Genomic DNA, 20821 nt, shown 5'->3' with positions numbered 1-20821 from the left:
GGCCCCTGGACCTGATATTTTTGCCCGCCGAATTCTACCGCCTCTTGTCCCCTGACATATCTCCTGTATTGGGGAACCTTTATATTTTGACCAATCACAACTATCCCCCCACCTTCAATGATGCATACATTAGCCTGCTTCCCAAAAAAGACAAAGACCCTCTCCACCCAGGCTCTTACCGTCCGATATCACTACTAAATCTAGACGCCAAGTTGTTGTCAAAAATTTTAGCAAACAGGTTGGCTGCCGTGCTCCCGAGCTTATCTCCTCTGACTAGGTAGACTAGGTAGAGCTGCTGTATCTAATGTACGCAAGGTTCTTCTGGCTCTCGAAAGCCGCAGATTGCAAAAGCCTTCTTTGGCACTATTGGCCTTGGATGCGGAAAAGGCTTTTGACAATGTGAATTGGGAATGGTTATATGCTGTTATGAAACGCATGGGTATTGTAGGTACTTTTCTTGATTTTGTATCCACCATGTACACCTCACCTAAGGCCCGCATACTTACCTCCGCCGCTATATCACCACCCTTCTCCCTCCACAAGGGGACGAGGCAGGGTTGCCCACTATCCCCCCTACTCCTTAATTTAGCCCTGGAGCCACTCTCCCACTCACTGTCCTCCTCCCCACTCTTTCCATGCCTTAGTGTGGGACCGGATGACCTTAAAATAGCTTTGTTTGCAGATGACATCATTCTCCTGCTCTCCGACCCCTCCTCCCAAGTACCTAAAATAATACAACATATCACTAATTTTGGCTCCTTTTCGGGGCTGAGAATCAACTTTCATAAAAGTGAACTTTTAATGCTACCCCACAGTGCCCCCCTCGATACTTCCACATGGCCTTTGGATTGCACTATCAAGCTTCAGAAACACTCTGTTACATAATGTGGCAGTGCATGGCAATGCCACGGCGTTATCTCCATTCCTGTGTCCAGAATCTGAGTGGCCAGCGCATGCTGATGGCACAGGTGTGCGCAGCCTTTAAATTAAAGTTGTTGGGAAGGGTTCAAGACTCCACCTGGGAGACAGGAAGGCCCACCCAGGAGTCAGAGTGGAGTCCAGTGCAGCAGGGTACTGCGGATTGGGAAGAATCCCCCAGTGTGCAGGTTAGCACATGACTGAGGCTGTCTGGAGGAACAGACAGTGGGCTGAGGCCGGAGCAGCGGTGCTGCAAATGCAAAGCCAGGAGGCTTGATGGGCATGTGCTGCCATGAGATGCTAAAGAACCCCTGCGAGGGTAATTGTTCTGTTTTTGTGAACTTTCATTTAATAAAAGTGGGCAAGGAAGCCCTTGAATGAAGATTGCAGCAAGTGGATGCGTCCTTAATGCGCTACCATTGGAAGCTAAATCTCACAATACTTAGGCATTCACCTATCCGGAAATGCAGCGGAGTTATATCGCCTTAACTATGAACCCCTGTTTAAAAAGATTACTCAAGAACTACATAGGTGGTGGGATCTACCGCTTTCTTTGCTAGGGAGATGCCACCTGATCCGCATGATCAGTTTCGCAAGACTGTTATACCCGCTACAGACCATACCCTCCTCCTAAAGCATAAAGACATCAGCAATTTGAATACGGGCTTCTCCAAATTCATTTGGAGGGGGAAAAGACCTAGAATAGCTTTCCGCAAACTCCAACTTCCTACACAGCTTCTGGGGGCCATTTTACCTAATATTAGGTTGTACAATCTTGCTAGTCTGTTCAGGCATGTGAGGGACTGGATACAAGACACTTCGTTTTTCACCAATACACCAATAGAACAACATGCAGTGTCGCCTTGGACGCTCTCACACCCCCTGGCAGGCCCTTCCCCCCTACATTAAGGGGAACATTTTGTTGCGTGACACCATACTTGCCTGGAGGGAAGTGAGGAAACTTCTTAAGGTCCCAGGGGTAGTGTCCCCGTTGATGCGCTCACGTCCTCCCCGGCATTCCTCCCGGGGAAGGGCTCTAAGGTCTTCTCTATGTGGGAGTCCAGAGGCATTAGCAGACTGGGGGATTTACTAAATTCTAGGGGCCTCTGCAAACCATTTGAACAAATACGGGCCAGATACCGGCTACCTTCCACACACTTCCTTCAATATGCACAAATCCGACATTTTATCTCCAAGAACCTCCCGCTGCCCTGGTCATTGCCCTCTTCAGATCCTTTCCGGTCTCTGATGTACTCGCCAACCATGAAAATGCCCCTGTCCACTATTGTTCACACCATCCGCTCCTCCTACTGGACGAACCCTCCTGCTACTCTACACACACACGTCGTAAAATGGGCTGCGTTTCTTCAGTTGCCACCAGAGGAGGCAGACAGCTTGCTACTTTCAGGCTGGCTGGTGGTGCGGAAGGCTATAATTAGTGAAACTTGGAGGGAACTTCAATTCAAAATCGTACATAGAGCTTAGTACACCTTTAACTTAAAATACAGGTCCACCCCTCCTGAATGGCTACAATCTTGTCCTAAATGTCATGTCCCCTACCCTAATCTGGAACATTTACTCTGGTTATGCCCACACCAGTGGCTTAACTAGAACCTTCAGGGCCCCGGTGCAAGAAACCATGAAGGGCCGCCCCCCCCCAACTGCCATGGCACCGCATGGTTAACAGGAAGGCTGCCGAGGTCCCCAGCAAGCACGGGACCTCAGGCAGCCGCTTGTTTAAAATTTTAGTGCCGCTGTTCTGTGGAGAACGCCGACCCAGTACCTGCGTTTACGTACAGACGGGATTACTGAGGAAACCGACATTTATTTACAAAGTATTCGTTTGTAATGGTTAATTGTGACTGTTAATAATATGCCGTCCGTGGCAGTACATGGACAGAATATTATTAACAGTCACAATTAACGATTTAAACAAAATACTTTGTAAATAAATCCCGGTTTCCTCGATAATACTGGTCTGTGCGCAAGCAGACGCTGAGGTCAGCAAATTCGACTACGTCGGGGTTCGACAGAATAAGTGTGAGTACTCGTGAAAATGCCTAGTATTAACACTGGTGTATTCCTACTTAAAAATATAATGCATTGCTGGGACTTGTAGTCCTACATAGTTCCTTCCTTGCAACAACTTACAGACCTACTTAATAGGCTGATGTCGATGGACAAACTCGATGCTCAATACCACTGTACTTACACAGAGAAATTATTTGATAATTATTTGATACCTGGACCCCATACATAGTGTCAACCTTACAACCAACTCAGTTGAAAGAGATGGTATTCTTGTTTAAAGATACGGTATGGTACCACACAGCCAAACTGAATAGATCTTTGGGTGCCCTTGACGTCTTTTAACGACTCCCTACATTGTCAGTTCATGTCTGATATAGCAGCTAAAAATCCTCTTAACATCCTGCTACCACTTCTGAATATGCTGGGATCCCCCCTGTTCAGTCTGGTCCCATCTAATAGAGGGTGCGGAGGATCCTGCCAAATATACAAGGTGATTGCGAGACTTGCCTGTTGACGTTGATTCAAGCATGTTATATTCGTACCTTTGCAATGTTATCGTTTACACTACACTTTTGAATAGGTAACTTTATACCAATGTACTACTGTATCGCATCTCGTCTTCAGATATGTATCGCAGAATGGCACGTGTCCATGATGGGATGCAGAATGTACTTCGTCATATCTTATGTTATGTTTTTTATGAAAAACTTGAATAAAGACTACATGCTTAAAAAAAAAAAAAAAGACTGGCCTGTCAGCCGAAAATCTGGGTCTGAACGTGCAAATTGTGGCCGTCAGCGACTAGTCAATGTTAGGGCAGAACGGAGAGTGGCAAGACTGGTACAAGACAACAGAAGGGCAACAGTGCATCAAATTACTGCAGATCTTAATCAGGGATCCTCTCAAATGATCTTTGAACGCACTGTTCACCGTACACTGCATCATATGGGATATGGAAGCTGAAGGCCTGTTCGAACACCTTTGCTGTCTGCAGTTAACAAGATAAAACATATCCAATTCGCACAGCAACAGAAGGATTGGACAGTCGAGCATTGGAATCCGGGGACACCACTGCACACACACACACACACACACACACACACACTACATTGCCAAAAGTATTGGGACACCCCTCCATTGGATTCAGGTGTTCTGTGAAATTTCCTTGCAACGAAATATTCCACGATCAACTGTTGTGGTATTATAACAAAATAGAAGCAACTGGCAGCAACAGCAACTAGATCACGTAAAATGACAGAGCGGGGTCAGCACATGCAGCCAGGCCTTCTCGTCCAGCATCAGCACCTGACCTCACAAATGCGCTTCTTGAAGAATGGTCAAACAATCCCATAGACACACTCCTAAACCTTGTGGACGCCTTCCCAGAAGAGTTGCAATAATTTTGCATACTACTGGGCTCCTGTGTTTCAGGGGCTCTTGGAGATATTAGAGGTTAATTTCTACAAGTGGCCTATTATAACAAAGGAACCATAGTATCTACTGCTCCACCATTTCCTGGCACTTCTCACTTGGATCGGGGCATGCTGAACAGTCGAAAACCAGGGACCTGGAACAAGGGAGCCGGAGCAATCATTGAGCAGCTCGAGACAAGCACCGTCCAGCCACCACTGTTAAACCTTGAGAAGTGGCTGTGTTAAAGCAGCAATGGCAAGGTCTGGCGGGCCCAGGGGGTAGGAGACCCGCGATGAAGGGTACCTCTGCTAGAAGTGAGTGAAAGGGCAGAGGGGGCTCGGTGATGGACCCAGGGCTATCTTTAATATTCACTGGACCCTGGGCAAACATTTTCCTGGGTCCCCCTGCCCAGCCCCACCCCTGCCAAGTCCAGCTGCTTGGCATTACCTTTTTTTAGTGTCATGTTACAGTTTTTTTTGTGTGGTACCGTATCAAAAGCCTTTGAGAAATCCAGATATACCACATCTACCGGCCTCCCTCCATCCATATCTCTACTCACCCCCTCATAAAAAGTTAGCAAGTTAGTTAGGCAGGAACGGTCTTTCCTGAACCCATGCTGATTGTCATTAACTATCCCGTTTTCCTGAACAAATTCTACCAGATAATCCTTTATTATGCCCTCTAGCATTTTACAAACTACTAAAACAATAAAGACTAACAATTTTCGGACAGTGGTGGAGAGCCAGGGCCCGGTCGCAGCTACAACTGCTGCCACCCCTCTAGTTCTGCCACTAACTCCAAGCTGTACATTGACTACAAATCTCAGAAATATATTGAACAGCAGTAGAGAATACCACCAGCAATAGAGGACTACAGATCCCAGTGATACATTATACAGCAATGCAGAATACCACCAGCTATAGAGTACTACGAATACCAGCGATACATTATACAGCGACGCAGAATACCTACTACTACATAAAACAAAGTGCACCGAGCTATCTCCCACCTCTGCAGTCCTTCCCACATAAAAAAAACAGCGAGGGCTTGGTATATTCTAATCCAACAAGTGAATATAACTATGAATATAAAGTACCCCAAAATATGTCAAATAGTCAATACATGTATAAAAAATGTGATACTATTGACATAAAATGCTAAAGTTCATTACAATTTTCATGACATGCTAAAGAATTCAGGAATGTGATATTATCATAAAGTGCCACAGTTCATTAAGTGCAAAAAAAGTTAATAAACACAGTTGTATGGTTAAATCAATTCCAGTTGAAAGGTATTTTTTCTGTGCTCCACCTTCTTGTAATCAATCTTTCTTAAGGTCCCCACACACCTTACGATAATCGCGGGAAATCCCGCGATCGTACGATTATCGTAAGGTGTGTGGAAGCCGTGCGACCTCTACTACTGTAAGGTCGCATGATTTTTAACTTACGGACATGTTCGAGAACCCGCCGAGCATCGTACGATGTTCGGCGGGTTTGTGGCATGTTCGTACGATAAAAGCCGTACGGGCCGGTGTGCGCAATGCCCGTTCGGCATTGCGGTAATCGGAAGCCCGCCCCTCAGGGGGCGCGGCTTGCGATCATCGCAAGTACGGTCTGCCTATGCAAGATAGGCAGATCGTACGTTTTTTTAAGTACCTTACAACCATCGCAAGACAAAAGTCTTGCGATGGTTGTAAGGTGTGTGCCCAGCCTTAGCCACTCACCAGATCCTGCAGATTATACAGGCGTTCCTTAGAATACCTCCTCAACTCCTCTTCCTTTCAGTATTTAGATCTCTATCAAGATTCCACTTATTTTCATACGATTTAAAAAATGAATTGATTCATCCCCTCGTCTCATTGTGAGAGTGATCTCCCCACCAGAATCTCACAAATATTAATACCGATCAAGTTGTTGTTAATTCCCAGATATGTAAAAATCAGAGAAACCGCACATAGAATAAAATCCTTAGAATAAAATCCTTAGATACATTTTCTGTGCAAAAAAAACTACAAAACAAAATGACCATCTCCAATATATACAGTCAAACCTCTCAAACTTTCCACAATAAAGTCACACTATCACTTAGATCATTTGCAGGTAAGACAACGTGAGTGCTCATATCCGACGCGTTTCGTCCGAACGAACTTATCAAGGGAGGCAGGGCACTGTAGCTCTGTCTGTCTCCAAAGCACAGGGATCAGAGCCTGTAATGTTTGCTTAGACTGGCTGGCACGCCTACCCACGTCATCAGTTGCAAGGCCGAGGGTGGGTAAACAATTGTCCCAATCTCTGCTGTCTTTCTGCAAGAAACTCCATGAGTTAGACAGTGGCGTGGGAGGAGCAGTGCAGTGAGGCTCTGTCTGTCTCCAAATCACGGGGATCAGAGTCTGTAATGTTTGCTTAGACTGGCCGGCCCACCCATCCGCGTCATCAGTTGCTAGGCAGGGGGTGGGTAAACAATTGTCCCAATCTCCGATGTCTGCTGTCTTTCTGCAAGGAACAGCAGGGGGGGAGGAACAAGGGAAACCAGGAGGGAGATGGGGGATGCGATAATAGCATCCTGCATCTCCAGGTGGGATTAGGAAGCAAGCAGACTGGCCCCCTTATGGCTGTGGGCTCTCGGACAGTGCCCAAACACCCGAATGGTCAGTCTGCCCCTGTTAACCCTTGTAGGAAAGTCACTGGTCTTCAATCAGTATTTGGCAATAAATGCAGCTTTATTGCATGCAACGTAAAAGTCTCCTTTAAACAAACAATTTCCAGCAGAACTCAAAAGCAACACAAATAAAAAGGCCTACTCCACCTTAGGAGGCTAACTAAACAGTAGTGTCCCTCACTACGTCTTACTGGAGCGGCTAGTCCAGCTTCCAGTATAAAATAACAAAAACCACAGTCCAATACATACAGCTGTTCTGGCAGACCTTATTCCCCAGATATGCAGACACTCTCCAGTCTGTGTCCATCCAGTGCAGCCTGGATCTTGCTCTGAGCTCTCTCCCCCTCCCAGTCACTATCAGATGCAGGCTAATTAATAGAGAGAGAGAAGGTTTACCTGTTGGCCAGGCTTAACCCTTTCCTATACAAAGAAAAAGGGGATTAACTCGTTAAAAGGTAACGAGTCAGTAGCGGTCAACTGAGGGATCCGGACAAGCAGCCAATATGCAAAAATTAAATTTATTAGAAGAATACATTGAAACAACATACATTAAAGACAACACCTTCAAAACACCTCTCACCATTAAAAAACTCTTTGGTTACAGACATACATAAATAATTGCGGATCAATCCTCATAAATGATTAACCTAAAAACCCCCCGATACAGAAAAAAAGTGCTGAGTGCTTCTGCCTGTCATCTTCCATAGGAGCTCCCTGTAGAGCGTACCCTGATTATGCACCTGTAAACGTTATAGGATATAGAGAAGGAGGAGACTGCTCAAATCAGTAGATATCATTCACTTCGAGTGAGACATTGTAGCCTCATATAGATTATGTTAACATGCTGTTTAACAGTGAAGAAGTCTCGTTCTCAGTTTACAGAGTGTGCTTTCTTTTATTTGATCCCAGATTCTCTTTCTTAAAGATCCTTTATAAACTTGAATATTCCTTTGTATTCGATATTAATGTCGCCGGCACATTGGCCGCATGAATCATTGATTCCTTTTGTTCATAAATAATGAACTGTGACCACTTAGGAATAATCAGACGTATAACTGTTCGTTTGTTTAAGGAGAAAAGGAGAGATGGGTGATTATTTAGGGACGGACTGTCACTGTGTTAGACTACAATTCACTTAAACACCGGATCACTTTCCTTTATCTCCAAAGTGATGTAGAAATTATCTTGCAAAGTAAAGTTCAAACAGTGTCCTCAACGGACATATGTAACATAGTTCAATCACTCACGTTATTGGAGTTTCTCAAGGTCCAGGTAATTCAGAGATTTTTCAGTGTGATCCAGTGGTCCCACATAATTGGACCACTGGATCAAACTGAAAAATCTCTGTCCGAATCCGAATTCCGAATCCGAATTGACTTTCACACCCGAATCCCGAAAAACGAAATAACACAAATCCGAATTCAAAACGAAACGAAACAAATTTTTTGGCAGTGCACATGTCTAGCACTCAGCACTTTTTTTCTGTATCGGGGGGTTTTTAGGTTAATCATTTATGAGGATTGATCCGCAATTATTTATGTATGTCTGTAACCAAAGAGTTTTTTAATGGTGAGAGGTGTTTTGAAGGTGTTGTCTTTAATGTATGTTGTTTCAATGTATTCTTTTAATAAATTTAATTTTTGCATATTGGCTGCTTGTCCGGATCCCTCAGTTGACCGCTACTGACTCGTTACCTTTTAACGAGTTAATCCCCTTTTTCTTTGTACATGATTGTTTGGTCACGGATCGGTCTAAATAAGCAAATATGCAAACCTGAATTAGGGCGTATAATTAGTCGGATCTCCAGGTAGGAACACCAACCCCTTCTCTCTTAACCCTTTCCTAGCCAGGGAAAGCTGCACTTTTCAACCGCTCACTGACATACAAAGAATCGTGTACCCTGTCGCACCTCACTACACATGCATCTAGATGTTGGTAATGTAAGCATGTATTGTATATAGACATGCGCATTTCGTTTTGGAAAGATTCGTTATTTGGACAAATTTTCCTTATTCGGAGAGTCAGATATATCTGAATGACCGAAATTATGAATGCAAAGTAACCCAAATTTCTGACAGCGAAAATTTTGGACGAAATTTGTTAGTGGTAGTAAGTACGAATTTACATTCCAGACAAATTTTTGTTGCAGCAAAGTGACATTAGACAAAAGAAAAAAAAAGAAATTTTTTTTTACCGTCCGCAGAAGAAAAAAAAAGCATGAGGTTCCCCTGCCGATTCATACTAGACCCTTTAGCTTTGGTAGGAATGTTAGGAGAGACCCCCCCCAAGTTTGGGGTTCCCACCAAAAACCAAACCAGGCCCTTTAGGTCTGGTACGAATTTTAAGGGGGAATCCCAACCCCAAAAAATGGGGAAAAAACAGGGGGTCCCCACTGAAATTCCTACCAGACCCTTGATCCGAGCACAGGCGTGGAAGGGCAGGAAAGGGGGGCTATCAAGTGGTCCCCTATCCCTGTGCCTTACCAGGCCATGTGCCCTCGGCATTGGGAGGGTGTCCCCATGCTGATGGGGACAAGGGCCTCTTCCCCACAACTCTTACCCGGTGGTTGTGGGGGTCTGCGGGCAGGGGGGCTTATTTTCATAAGGGTAACCCTTTAATTAAGGGGGCACCCAGATGTCGCCCCCCCCCTTGTGAATGAGTAAGGGGTCCTTTTATCCCTACTCGTTCATTAAAGGGTTAAACCAAATGTAAATAAACACACCACACTTTTAGAATAAATCCTTTAATTGAAAAAAAATACAGTACATTTTTGACAATTCCTTTGTTAAAAAAAAAAATGCTCCATCAATGTAATCCAGCGTCAATCACAGGTGATACTGAATGCTATTGTGGTATTTGACAGCTGAGAATGTCAAATGGGTGGAAAGAGCCCCGTGATGTCCTGGCTCAGTCTGGCCAGAGATGTCATTTTGCCACGAGTCTTCATCAGGTTCGTACGAGTCGTTGTACGGCAGGACTTTTTTTATTTCGGCATGCGTCGTGCATCGTGATTGACGCATTATGATTTTTTTCTAAAAGTGTGGTGTGTTTATTAACATTTTGGTTTAACCCTTTAGTGAATTAGTAGTGGTAAAAGTACCCCTTACTCATTGACAGGGGGGTGGCATCTGTGTGCCCCTTGATTAAAAGGGTACCCCAATGCAAATAAGCCCCCTTGCCCACAGACCCCCACAACCACCGGGTAAGGGTTGTGGGGAAGAGTCCCTTGTCCCCACCAGCATGGGGGAACCCTCCCAATGTTGAGGGCACATGGTCTGGTAAGGCACAGGATGGGGGGCCGCTCAATCGTCCCTCCCCTTTCCTGCCCTTCCGGGCCTGTGCTCGGGTCAAGGGTCTGGTAGGAATGCTAGGGGGACCCCCTTTTCCCATTTTTGGGGTGAGGTTACCCCTTAAAATTCCTACCAGACATGAGGGGTCTGGTATGGCTTTTGGGGGGAAGCACACACACTTTTGTTTTTATTTTTAACTTGAGGGGGTCCATCCTAACATTCCTAGCAGACTTAAAGGGTCTGGTATGAATCAGAAGGGGAACCTCAAGCTTTTTTTTTTGTTCTGCGAAATGTTATCTCCAACTATATCTCCAACCTGGTCTCAAAGTATTACCCTAACCGTCCCCTCCACTCTTCACAAGACCTCCTGCTTTCCAGCTCCCTCATCAACTCCTCCCATGCTCGCCTCCAGGACTTCACTAGAGTGTCTCCCATCCTATGGAACTCTCTACCCAAACCTGTCCATCTATCTCCCACACTGACTGCCTTAAGACTCATCTCTTCAGGGAAGCCTATCCCACCTCAACCTAACCACTGAACAATACCTTTCTCAAACAATCATCCCCGAGCAGCTACCTCCTCATGTATTACTTGCCCCTCCCTTTTAGATTGTAAGCCCTCACGGGCAGGGCCCTCCTTACCATCTTGTCTTGAATTGTATTGTGACTGTAATGTCTTCCTTATATTGTAAAGCGCTGTGCAAACTATTGGCGCTTTATAAATCCTGCATAATTATAATAATAACAATGTTAAAAAAAAAATATTTTGTCTAATGTCACTTTGCTGCAACAAACATTTGTACGGAACGAAAATTCATACATAATAACACTAACAAATTTCGTCCGAAACCCAAAACAAATTGACTTTCGGGCCCGAATCCCGAAAAACGAAATATCAAAAAATCAGAATGAAAACGAAAAACAAAACAGATTTTTTCACCAGTGGACATGCCTATATGGTAATGTAAACTCCATTCCCAATTGTAAAACTTCACTGGGGTAAATCCATGCCAAGAAGGCAAACCCTGTCTCAGGGTGGATATTGTGGGATTGATTAAGAAAAGACAAATAGGCTGTTAACTTTGGAAGGGAATTTGCACTTTGCAGGGGAAGTTGTCCCTTAGTTTAATGAATGAGGTAAAGCTCCTCTGACTTCCGTTACCCAATCGTGCGCAAGCAAAATTCTTTTTTTTTTTTGTTTCCTTGCACATGATTGAGTATTCCTTGCAAACTTAAAATTCCCTACATTCACTAAGGGAAACTTCCCCTACAAAGTGCAAATTCCCTTGCAATGTGTACATCCTCTCACACAGGGATTGGGGAACAAATTGCCTGGGAGCTAAGTGACGTAAAAAATTTGGATTTGAACTGTTTGGGATATATTGAGTGCTTGATTTTTTGAATACTTGTTTTCTCCCTTCCTTTTAGACCCTTTTTTAGTATTTAAAAACTCTTTTTCCTTTTCTGTCAGTTTTTTTAAACTGTTCCCTTTTTTTTCCCCTCAGGTTGCAGTGCTCTTGTTAGGGGGAGGGGTTAATTGAGCTCAGGTGTCTCTCATTGATGGTACTCCTAGAATGAGATCCTAATAGGTTGGACTTGATGGACTAATGTCTTTATTCAACCTCAAATACTATGTAACTATATCCTATTTGCCTTTAGTAAATTAACCCATGTCCCAATCCATAGGAACTATGATAGGGTTGTCATAGAATGACTAGAATCAAGTCTTGTGGTTATTTTAGTCTCAGCAGGTATATTCAAATATAATTGCTATTACTATCTATCTTTTGTGGTACTTATCCATATAAAGAAGGTGGACAAGCCTTCTATTTTTGACCAGATTTCGATAGACCTGGACATGGTGTCATGTTGGAGCTCACACATGGCTATGAATGCCCAATAGCCCAGTGGTATAACATGGAGTGAGCCTTCTGCCCCTATAGGAGATCAGTAACAGGTATATCTTTTGGCTACCGACATAATATGGAGTGGTAGAGGAGCAAAGTAGGGTTAGTATAAGCTGCTTAGGAGGGCTTCATGTTATGAAATTTATATATAAATCATATATAAATCTCTAGGGGAAGTTTTCAGTTATAAAAAAACACATTTTATTCTCACAGCTTTAAAAAACTTTTTAGGGATTAAAAAAAAAAAAAAAAACTTTTGACACCATGTCCAGGTCTATCGAAATCTGGTCAATAATAGAAGGCTTGTCAACCTTCTTTATATGTTAAAGCAAGCCTGTTGCATTGCCCTAAATTTGTCCCAGAAATGGTATGCTTTAACTTCTTTAGGAGCCCATTAAGAGCTTTTACTCATCTTGTATTAATAATGTTAAAACACCCTGCACTAGTAATGCTATTCTTGGTAAAGACATGTTTAAATGGGCTTTATACTTGTTTTGAGATTGCTTATTGCTTCTAATTAAGTATTTATAGTAACAGTAAAGGTACGTTATATCATACACTATGACTGTTTTATGTCATATGAAACAAGGAGGATCTGATGCTACCTAGCTGGAATCGCAAGATGTCATAACAGGCTATGATGTTATGACTACACCCATTGCAGGTATAAAAAGGACCAGGCATCTGTTCAAAGACACAGCCTTAGGATCTCAAAGCTCCAAACACACTGCACCTTACATCCTTGGTGAGAAGATCTATCATGTCTCATCACTCCATCATGGCCTCCTCTGGACACAAGCATTTCAGCTCCTGTTCTGTTGCCTTACCCAAACATTCTTCACACAGTATCTTATCACACTCTTCTAAGCAGGCTGGGCATGGCCTCAATATGCAACATTCCTTCAGTAGTGCAAGTGCCCATAATATTGGATCAAAAGGACATAAGATGTCAGTCGGCAGTTATTGTTCAGGAAAAAGTGGACATGGATCTGGATTTGGTATTGTTGGGCTTGGTCGTGGATTTGGAGGTCAATGTGGAGGAATCACCCCTGTTACTGTGAACCAAGGCCTACTAGCTCCTCTTAATTTGGAGATTGACCCAAGTATTCAAAGAGTAAGAACCGAAGAGAAGGACCAAATTAAAGGACTCAACAATAAGTTTGCTTCCTTCATTGACAAGGTAAACCTTTTTTTCTCTAATCCTAATGGCTTGTGGTCACTTAATTTTAAACTATTTATAATGCTCTTTGGTTACCAATATTTAATCCCCCCGCCCCCCTCCCTCATTGTAAAGCTCTGTGCAAAGAGTTATCTACTGAACTGATTACCTGGGAAGGCTGAAAACCCCATTCTTTCCATGTCCACTTAAGATAAAATGTGATTCCAAAATTTATAGTTTTTCAAAGTTGCTGCAATGCAGTTGAAGCTCTAGTGAGCCATAACTGATTTTCACGTACCGATTATAAAAATGCAGAAAGGTATAAAGGCATTTTTTAAGATAGATTTTGTAGAATGATTGTGTTTTGTTTGATTTAGGTGAGATTCCTTGAACAGCAAAACAAGATGCTAGAGACCAAATGGGGTCTTCTGCAGGAGCAGAGGACAGCCAGGTGCCAGATTGACCCTCTGTTTGAGGCTTTTATCAGTAACCTCAGGAGACAGCTTGAGAGCCTGGAATGTGAGGGGGCTCGTCTGGCGGCTGAGAGGAACAGCATGGAAGGAACTGTAGAAGAACTGAAGAGAAGGTATGTCACAGAGTAAAAGTATATGTCGAACAATGCAAAGAGTTACCAGAATGCTTATTCTATCTTCTAGAATGTTTTTTTTACCCTTAACAATACACCATCATCAACTAACATAATCAAGTCTGAAAATAATGAAATGTAAGCAATAAGGTAAATATGTATTAAGCACAGCCTAAACTACACAAATCTTTTTTTAAAACATATTATTCAATAGATGAGTAGCTCATTCTAGCTCATTCTAGCAACAGACCTATGAAAACAGGTAGTCTAAGCCTAAAATGGATAGTAATTTACATTAAGACATCACTATTGAAGACTATTTTGACTGTTAGCAATTTCCCCTGGATTATGTTGGTTTCATATAATAACTGCATACAAAGTCTGTGTATGACAGCCACTCATTGTGTTTACATATTATCACATATGCAATGCTAATCTAATCTATGCAAAATAACTTTTTAGCATAGTTTTTTACCAAATGTGATTTCATTGCAGGTATGAAGATGAGGTGAACAGAAGAACAGCAGCAGAGAATGAATTTGTATCTCTGAAGAGGGTAAGTGATAATGATTTATTCCAGAATCTTTGTAATATACATTAACTAGAAGCATACATAAGCTAGAAGCATGCATTTCTTCAGAAGGAGATCATGACTGACATTTTATTGTAGGATGTTGATGCTGCTTTCATGAACAAAGCTGAGCTGCAGGCAAAGGCTGATTCCCTGACTGATGAGATCAACTTCCTGAGAACACTTTATGATGCGGTAAAATAAACATATATTCATATTTTAAAATATATTAACCTTGCTTTTGAAATGTGTAATTTACATTATTTGATGTTATAAAAACAGACCCTGTTTTATTTAAAAAAATAATTATGGGGTAAGTGTTTTTCCCCATAGTTCTCTTAAGGATCACGGGAGAACATATACTAACCGCCTCCCGTGACCCAAAGCTCACTATATCACGAGCTACAGCTCACGGTATACTCAGCACGCCGCAGCCGGGACGCATCCCGACAATGCTGTTGAGATACACCCAGCTGCATGAATGACAGCTGGCTCTGCCTATCTAGAGGCAGAGCTAGCTGTACCCGCCCCTCCCCATCCCTTCCTCCAGTCAGCGCTGGAGGATCGGAGCAGGGAGCGGGGGAATCCTTGCGGGGAGCCGTGACTGACAGTCACCGCTCTCTGCAGAGACATGATCAAGAAGTGAGCAAGTGACGGTATGTGTTCGCTCACTTCCCTATCTATTGAGCCGACATGTGACAGTTTCATTTTCACAGGTCGGCTAGAACTATGAGGATGAGTGATCACTCACCTCATAGTTCTCCTTTAAATGTTAAGCTTTAATTTATTTTTCTGCAACCATCACTATGTACACATGTATCCACTTTGGCTCATATTAGTTTCAGGTGGGGTAGAACCTCTGTTAACTTTCTATTGCTATCTGTGTCTATATTGGAGAGATTTATTCTCACTTCCTGCCCCAATGACTGTTATGACAAGTGCATAGATTGGTGGGAAATCCAAAATTTAGACATTGTCACCGGACCTGGTATAGAAAGGATATCTGCCACTAGAGACATCTGTCCCACTGACTTTTTTAATATCTTTTTAATTCCTGCTATGCCTTCAAGACAGAAAGTGTGGAAATCACTCTGCAGCAAGGACACAGGCACCAGTAAACAGCTGACTGAGGTTGTAACCCTTCCTTTCCTATCCAAAGCACAATTTTGTCTGGAGTGCTTATATAAGAGTGAGCTATTCATATTTACAGGCAATGGTTCACTCTCCACAGATGGAGCCTCTGTTTGATTTTACACTTGAGGTTTAGCAATTTCTTTCTGTAACTCAGCGGAAAGAACTGGCGTGAGTACATAGGACTGGGGAAGGAAAGGGAGCTGGTTATATATTAATTATAGGAAATGTATAATTAAATATTGACTGCATTTATTTAAAAAGCCTGAAAATGTCAAACTAATATAATATTAACTATTGCAACTTGCAGGAGATTTCTCAGCTCCAGGCTCAGATCTCAGACACTTCGGTAGTAGTTTCCATGGACAACAGCCGAGATCTGGACATGGGCAGTATCATTGCTGAGGTCAGAGCTCAGTATGAGGAGATTGCTAACAGAAGCAGAGCTGAAGCTGAGGCCATGTACCAGTCACGGGTGAGTGGCAATTTATCTCTTGGCACAAAGTGGCCATGAAAGTAGCCTGAGTTATTGATTATTGACTGTTTTGCAATCAGTTTGAAGACATGAGAATGGCAGCTGGAAGGAACGGCAATGACCTACAGAACAGTAGAAACGAGATTGCTGAACTTAATCGAACAATTCAGAGACTTAGAGGAGAAATTGAGTGTGCCAAATCTCAGGTATGGGATATTATTCTAACAACCTTTTTAACAACCATTTTTCTTGTTATATCATTTAAAGTTAACTGCACTTTTGGTATATTGTAATTTTGTTATAGTTTGCTTGTGTTTTAGTATATTTTCAATTAGTTAAAGTTTAGCTTTAGGCAGATATAGAGTACATGAGCTTCAAAGAATGCAGTTATGTTTTTATGTGAGGGAGGGGTAGTACTAAGAGCCAATCAAGTGCCTGTAGTGTACAAGTATTGACAAGAAGCATGCAGATACGGGGAGAGGTAGGAGGGGAGAGCAGAGAGGTGACCTCATCAGTCTGTGTAAAGTCAGGTTTATAATGTTTTATAGGAAATAAACTTTGGAAACAGTATCCCCTTCTCTTTTCTTCCAGCGTGCTGCACTGGAATCTGCCATCAGTGAAGCTGAGGAACGTGGTGAAGCTGCTGTCAGGGATGCAAAAAATAAGCTGGCTGAGCTGGAGGCTGCTCTACAGAAGGCCAAGCAGGACATGGCTCGACAAATGAGAGAATACCAGGAACTGATGAATGTCAAACTGGCTCTGGATATTGAGATTGCCACTTATAAAAAGATGCTGGAGGGAGAGGAGTACAGGTAAGTGTGATATTTCTTCAAATAATAGCAGTGTAAGGCAATTGAAAATGGTAAGAAAGAGAAATAAAAAAATACATAAATAGGTCATAGTAATTAGTAACATATTTAAATAGTAAATAGAAACACATTTTAAAATGTAACATTTTATTTTTGTTTAAATATTTGTTGGACCTTGTTAAAGTATTTTAGATGGTAATCCTGTTTATTATCATTATTTATTTTTCAGATTGGCTTCTGATGGTCATGTTAATGTTTGTAAGTAACCTTATAAGACAATATGAATTATTATGGAGATTTAAGTGACAGAATGCATTTTGGACAAACGCTACTTTAATGCACACAAGATTACATTAACCCTATGTCTGGGCAAAAGTTGCATACAATGAAATCAGGTTTAGGTTAACTGCCTATTGCTTGTGGTTTTTTAATTAAGTTTCTAACAAACAAACTCAAAGCTATTCTGTATATGATCATAGGTGTTCATAAATTAGTAAGCAGCCTATTTATTGGCGTGGATCATTCTCTCTATACTTCTTGGTTTTAAACTCTGGGCTACTTTAAACTGAATTATGGCCTGGTTAGTGTAAATATAGATTTGGTTTTTAGGCCCACATTATTCTGTGGAGTGCTTATTGCAATATTGTCCCATCAAATACTAAAAGATAGAATATTAGTTTTGGAAGCTTTTTAGAGCAATTCATAATTGCTTCCCACTGAATCCTAAAATGCTACCTACTTTATTTTTCTAGCTGTTCTACACTCCAGCACTGGAGGAAAACACCATTCGGGGGGACACCATGGAGGACACCATGGAGGACAACAACATCACCATCATAAAGGAGGATTCACCTCGGTCAGCCATGTCTCCAAAATGAAGCACCACTCTGGCCATGGGCACCACTGTTAAAGGGTCTAACCATGCCTGTAAATCACGCTTAAAGGACCAATAAACCTAAAATTAAGTTGCCTTGTATTAAAAAATATAATAAAAGAAGGGACAGAGAAAGATGGGGTTTTTTGGTGGCTCTAGAAAGAACAAGTCCAATAAACTTCAGTCTCATAGGTATATAAAAGATATACATTTATTGAACAAATATATACAACTTTTTATATTATATTTTCATTTTGTATACCTCAGAGGAAAATACCTCATGTATTTTCCTCTGAGGTATACGACTTTTTATATTATATTTTCATGCATATGCAATGCTTTTTTTTTTTTTAAACTATATATTTGTTCAATAAATGTATATCTTTTATATACATATGAGACTGAAGTTTATTGGACTTGTTCTTTCTGGAGCCACCAAAAAACCCCATCTTTCTCTGTCTCTTCTTTTATTATAATTTAACCAGGGGTTGGCCTCCAGAAAGGAAGGATCTGTGCATCATAAAACATTTTCGCTTATATTAACAAATAACTGAAAATATATGTTTATACATTCAGAAGCATATGCAGACAGGACATTCGATTTTAAATGTTGATTGTTGGGTAAATGTTTTCCCGTAGAGGTGACTTCTTCCTCAGTAATTCCACTGAAGAATAGAGCAATCAGCCTCTCCTAAGCCTAAAATGGCAGAACAAAGCTGTACTTTACCCTCAATTATATAAGAAATTAGAACACATTATTATATATGATGATTCATTCAGACTGTAAACATTTACATATATTTCTAATTGGTTTACGTTTATGTACGCCAACATTTTATATTTAATGGTCCTGTGAGACTCATACATATATTCATTTTTGCCACAGTTATATATGCTTGCTTATTTAAATCTTACCACAATGCACATCTAAAGATTATTTAGGAAATGGATGGTAGAGACAGTGCAGTCTACTCCTCTAATTACTTATCAGTCCACAGCAAAGATAATTGAAATGTTGTTGTTATTATTATTATTATTATTATTGATATTAATATTATTATTAATAAGAAAAAGAACAACAGAGCTTTAGATAAATATAAAGCCCAGTTAGAAAACAGGATGCTACTTTTAGTCAACAAATAATATGATTTTTTTTTCTAATTTCCCTCTCACATGATTGGGTATATAAAGTGAACACAAGTTCCCCCTATTTGCTATCAATCATTTTGCTAATTGAACATCCTTAATATATGGGCATTTCCCATCTTAAATGCTTTAAAAAAAAGTTATTCCATATTTAAGGATAATCAAAAGACTAAGATCTTCAATCCCACACACACACACACACACAATACTACTGATATACTGCATGGCTACAATGGGTCTGATTCACGTTGGCCACCATCTTTACCCGTGTTGTAATAGTATTCTGCGTGTAACAACTGTCCACAGCTTCTTTAGGCAAGTACAGCTAGGTAATTACATTTCTATTCAAAAGGGACAATGTAATGTATCTGCTGCTGTAAAGATCTTTGTGGTACTTGCGGTATTTTCAGTTTGTATTCCCTGTTTCAGTCAGGCTGTGTATGGTGACATACAGTACCATGAAAAACTTCAAAATGCTCTTTAAAAAGATAAGGGAAATACATAATCACTGTTCTAAACCTTTACCTGTCCAGTACCTTGGCAGATTTTCCTTCTTTAAAGACTTTAAAGCTGTGCCGATATATTTGAATTAATTCAAATTGGTTATTATATGTGTAAGTTACCAATGCTGTGCAACTGTTGAAGTAATTGTCATGTATGGGTGTATGTCAATAAATTTCTCTCTTTCACTCAATTCTGTCTCTTGTTTTGTAAATGGTTTAACTGAAATGTATACATTGAGCAAGCCTAGTATTAGCACCTTTTATTAAAACACAATATTAAAACATTAAATCTCACATAAAAGATCTAACACTATCATCTACCACTGCTTTTTTTTTGTTTTTTGTTTTTAGAGGGCTGGTATTCTTAGATCGCAATATCTTCAGTGAAAGATCATTCTAGGCACTGCTGTCTCTAAGTGCTAGTCTCAGGAGATGTAGGGTGAGATCATTACTCTGCTGCTCTTTGTTCTCCTCAGTGGAGAAGCAGCTGTGCCTGAAGACCTGCAGTGGAAGAATCTCTCTGCTTCTGCTGATTTTTAATAATTACCCCACTAGTGATTAGGTAGACACCTCGGACATCAGATAGCTAATCCCTGCTCCTCTACCAAGATAGCCATCTCCTCACTGTAACACAATGGAGAACAAGCCATGGTAAGTAATACTGGTGACTAGTCCTTTGATCTCTGCTTACCTTTTTGGGCACACCTTCCACAGTACTGATATTCTTTAAGGACTGGTAAGAATAAAATCAACTAGCAACAGAAAGCATGCATTGTCCTTAATTAGTCCAACCAAACACAATTATTGTGCTATTATTTTACATAAAAATTAGCAAACATAAGGAATAAGAAAATATGGCTGTCCACATGCGCATATATTTAAAAAAATAGAAAATAACTAGAAAAAGAGTTTTAAAAATCCTAACACACATGGGTCGGATCATTTCCATTAAAGCTGAACCCAGGCAAACATAAAAAACAAATCAATGCAGTTCTGTATTCATCAGTGCATCATTAAATGTATTTATTTTTTAAAGAAAGAACTGTATTAGCAGTCTGTTGTGCTGCAAAGTTCAGAGAGGGGGAAGGAGAAACAGCACAAGGAGCTGATCAATATAACAGTATAATGAGTTCTTTTAATAAAGACAAGAGTGATATCAACCAACTCAACCATGAGTTCTACCTAAACCTAAGCTGTTCACTGTTTGCCAGATGGGCAAACTATTTGGCCAGTTTGCCTGCCAACTGAACCTCCCTCCTAGCAACCAATGACGCTGTACGGGACACACAGATAAAAGAGCAAAAGTATGCAGTTCTTCAAAAGAAAGTCTTGGCACAATATCAGCCAC

The 20821-nt window shown here is 41.3% G+C and overlaps 1 protein-coding gene across 1 annotated transcript; it reads left to right on the top strand.

The window, feature by feature from the left end:
• The first annotated feature begins 13165 nt into the window (after window positions 1-13165).
• Window positions 13166-17828, top strand: LOC108799098 (keratin, type II cytoskeletal cochleal-like). The gene is made up of 9 exons (XM_018570923.1): window positions 13166-13399; window positions 13756-13964; window positions 14460-14520; window positions 14635-14730; window positions 15977-16141; window positions 16222-16347; window positions 16733-16953; window positions 17180-17204; window positions 17703-17828. The coding sequence occupies exons 1-9, from the start codon at window positions 13166-13168 to the stop codon at window positions 17826-17828; spliced, it is 1263 nt and encodes a 420-aa protein (XP_018426425.1).
• Window positions 17829-20821: the final 2993 nt, after the last annotated feature.

Source organism: Nanorana parkeri, unplaced genomic scaffold (genome assembly GCF_000935625.1).
Source record: "Nanorana parkeri isolate BGI_ZX_2015 unplaced genomic scaffold, ASM93562v1 scaffold1632, whole genome shotgun sequence".
Taxonomy (NCBI): Eukaryota; Metazoa; Chordata; class Amphibia; order Anura; family Dicroglossidae; genus Nanorana; species Nanorana parkeri.
This window is presented reverse-complemented; position numbering and strand designations above follow the sequence as displayed.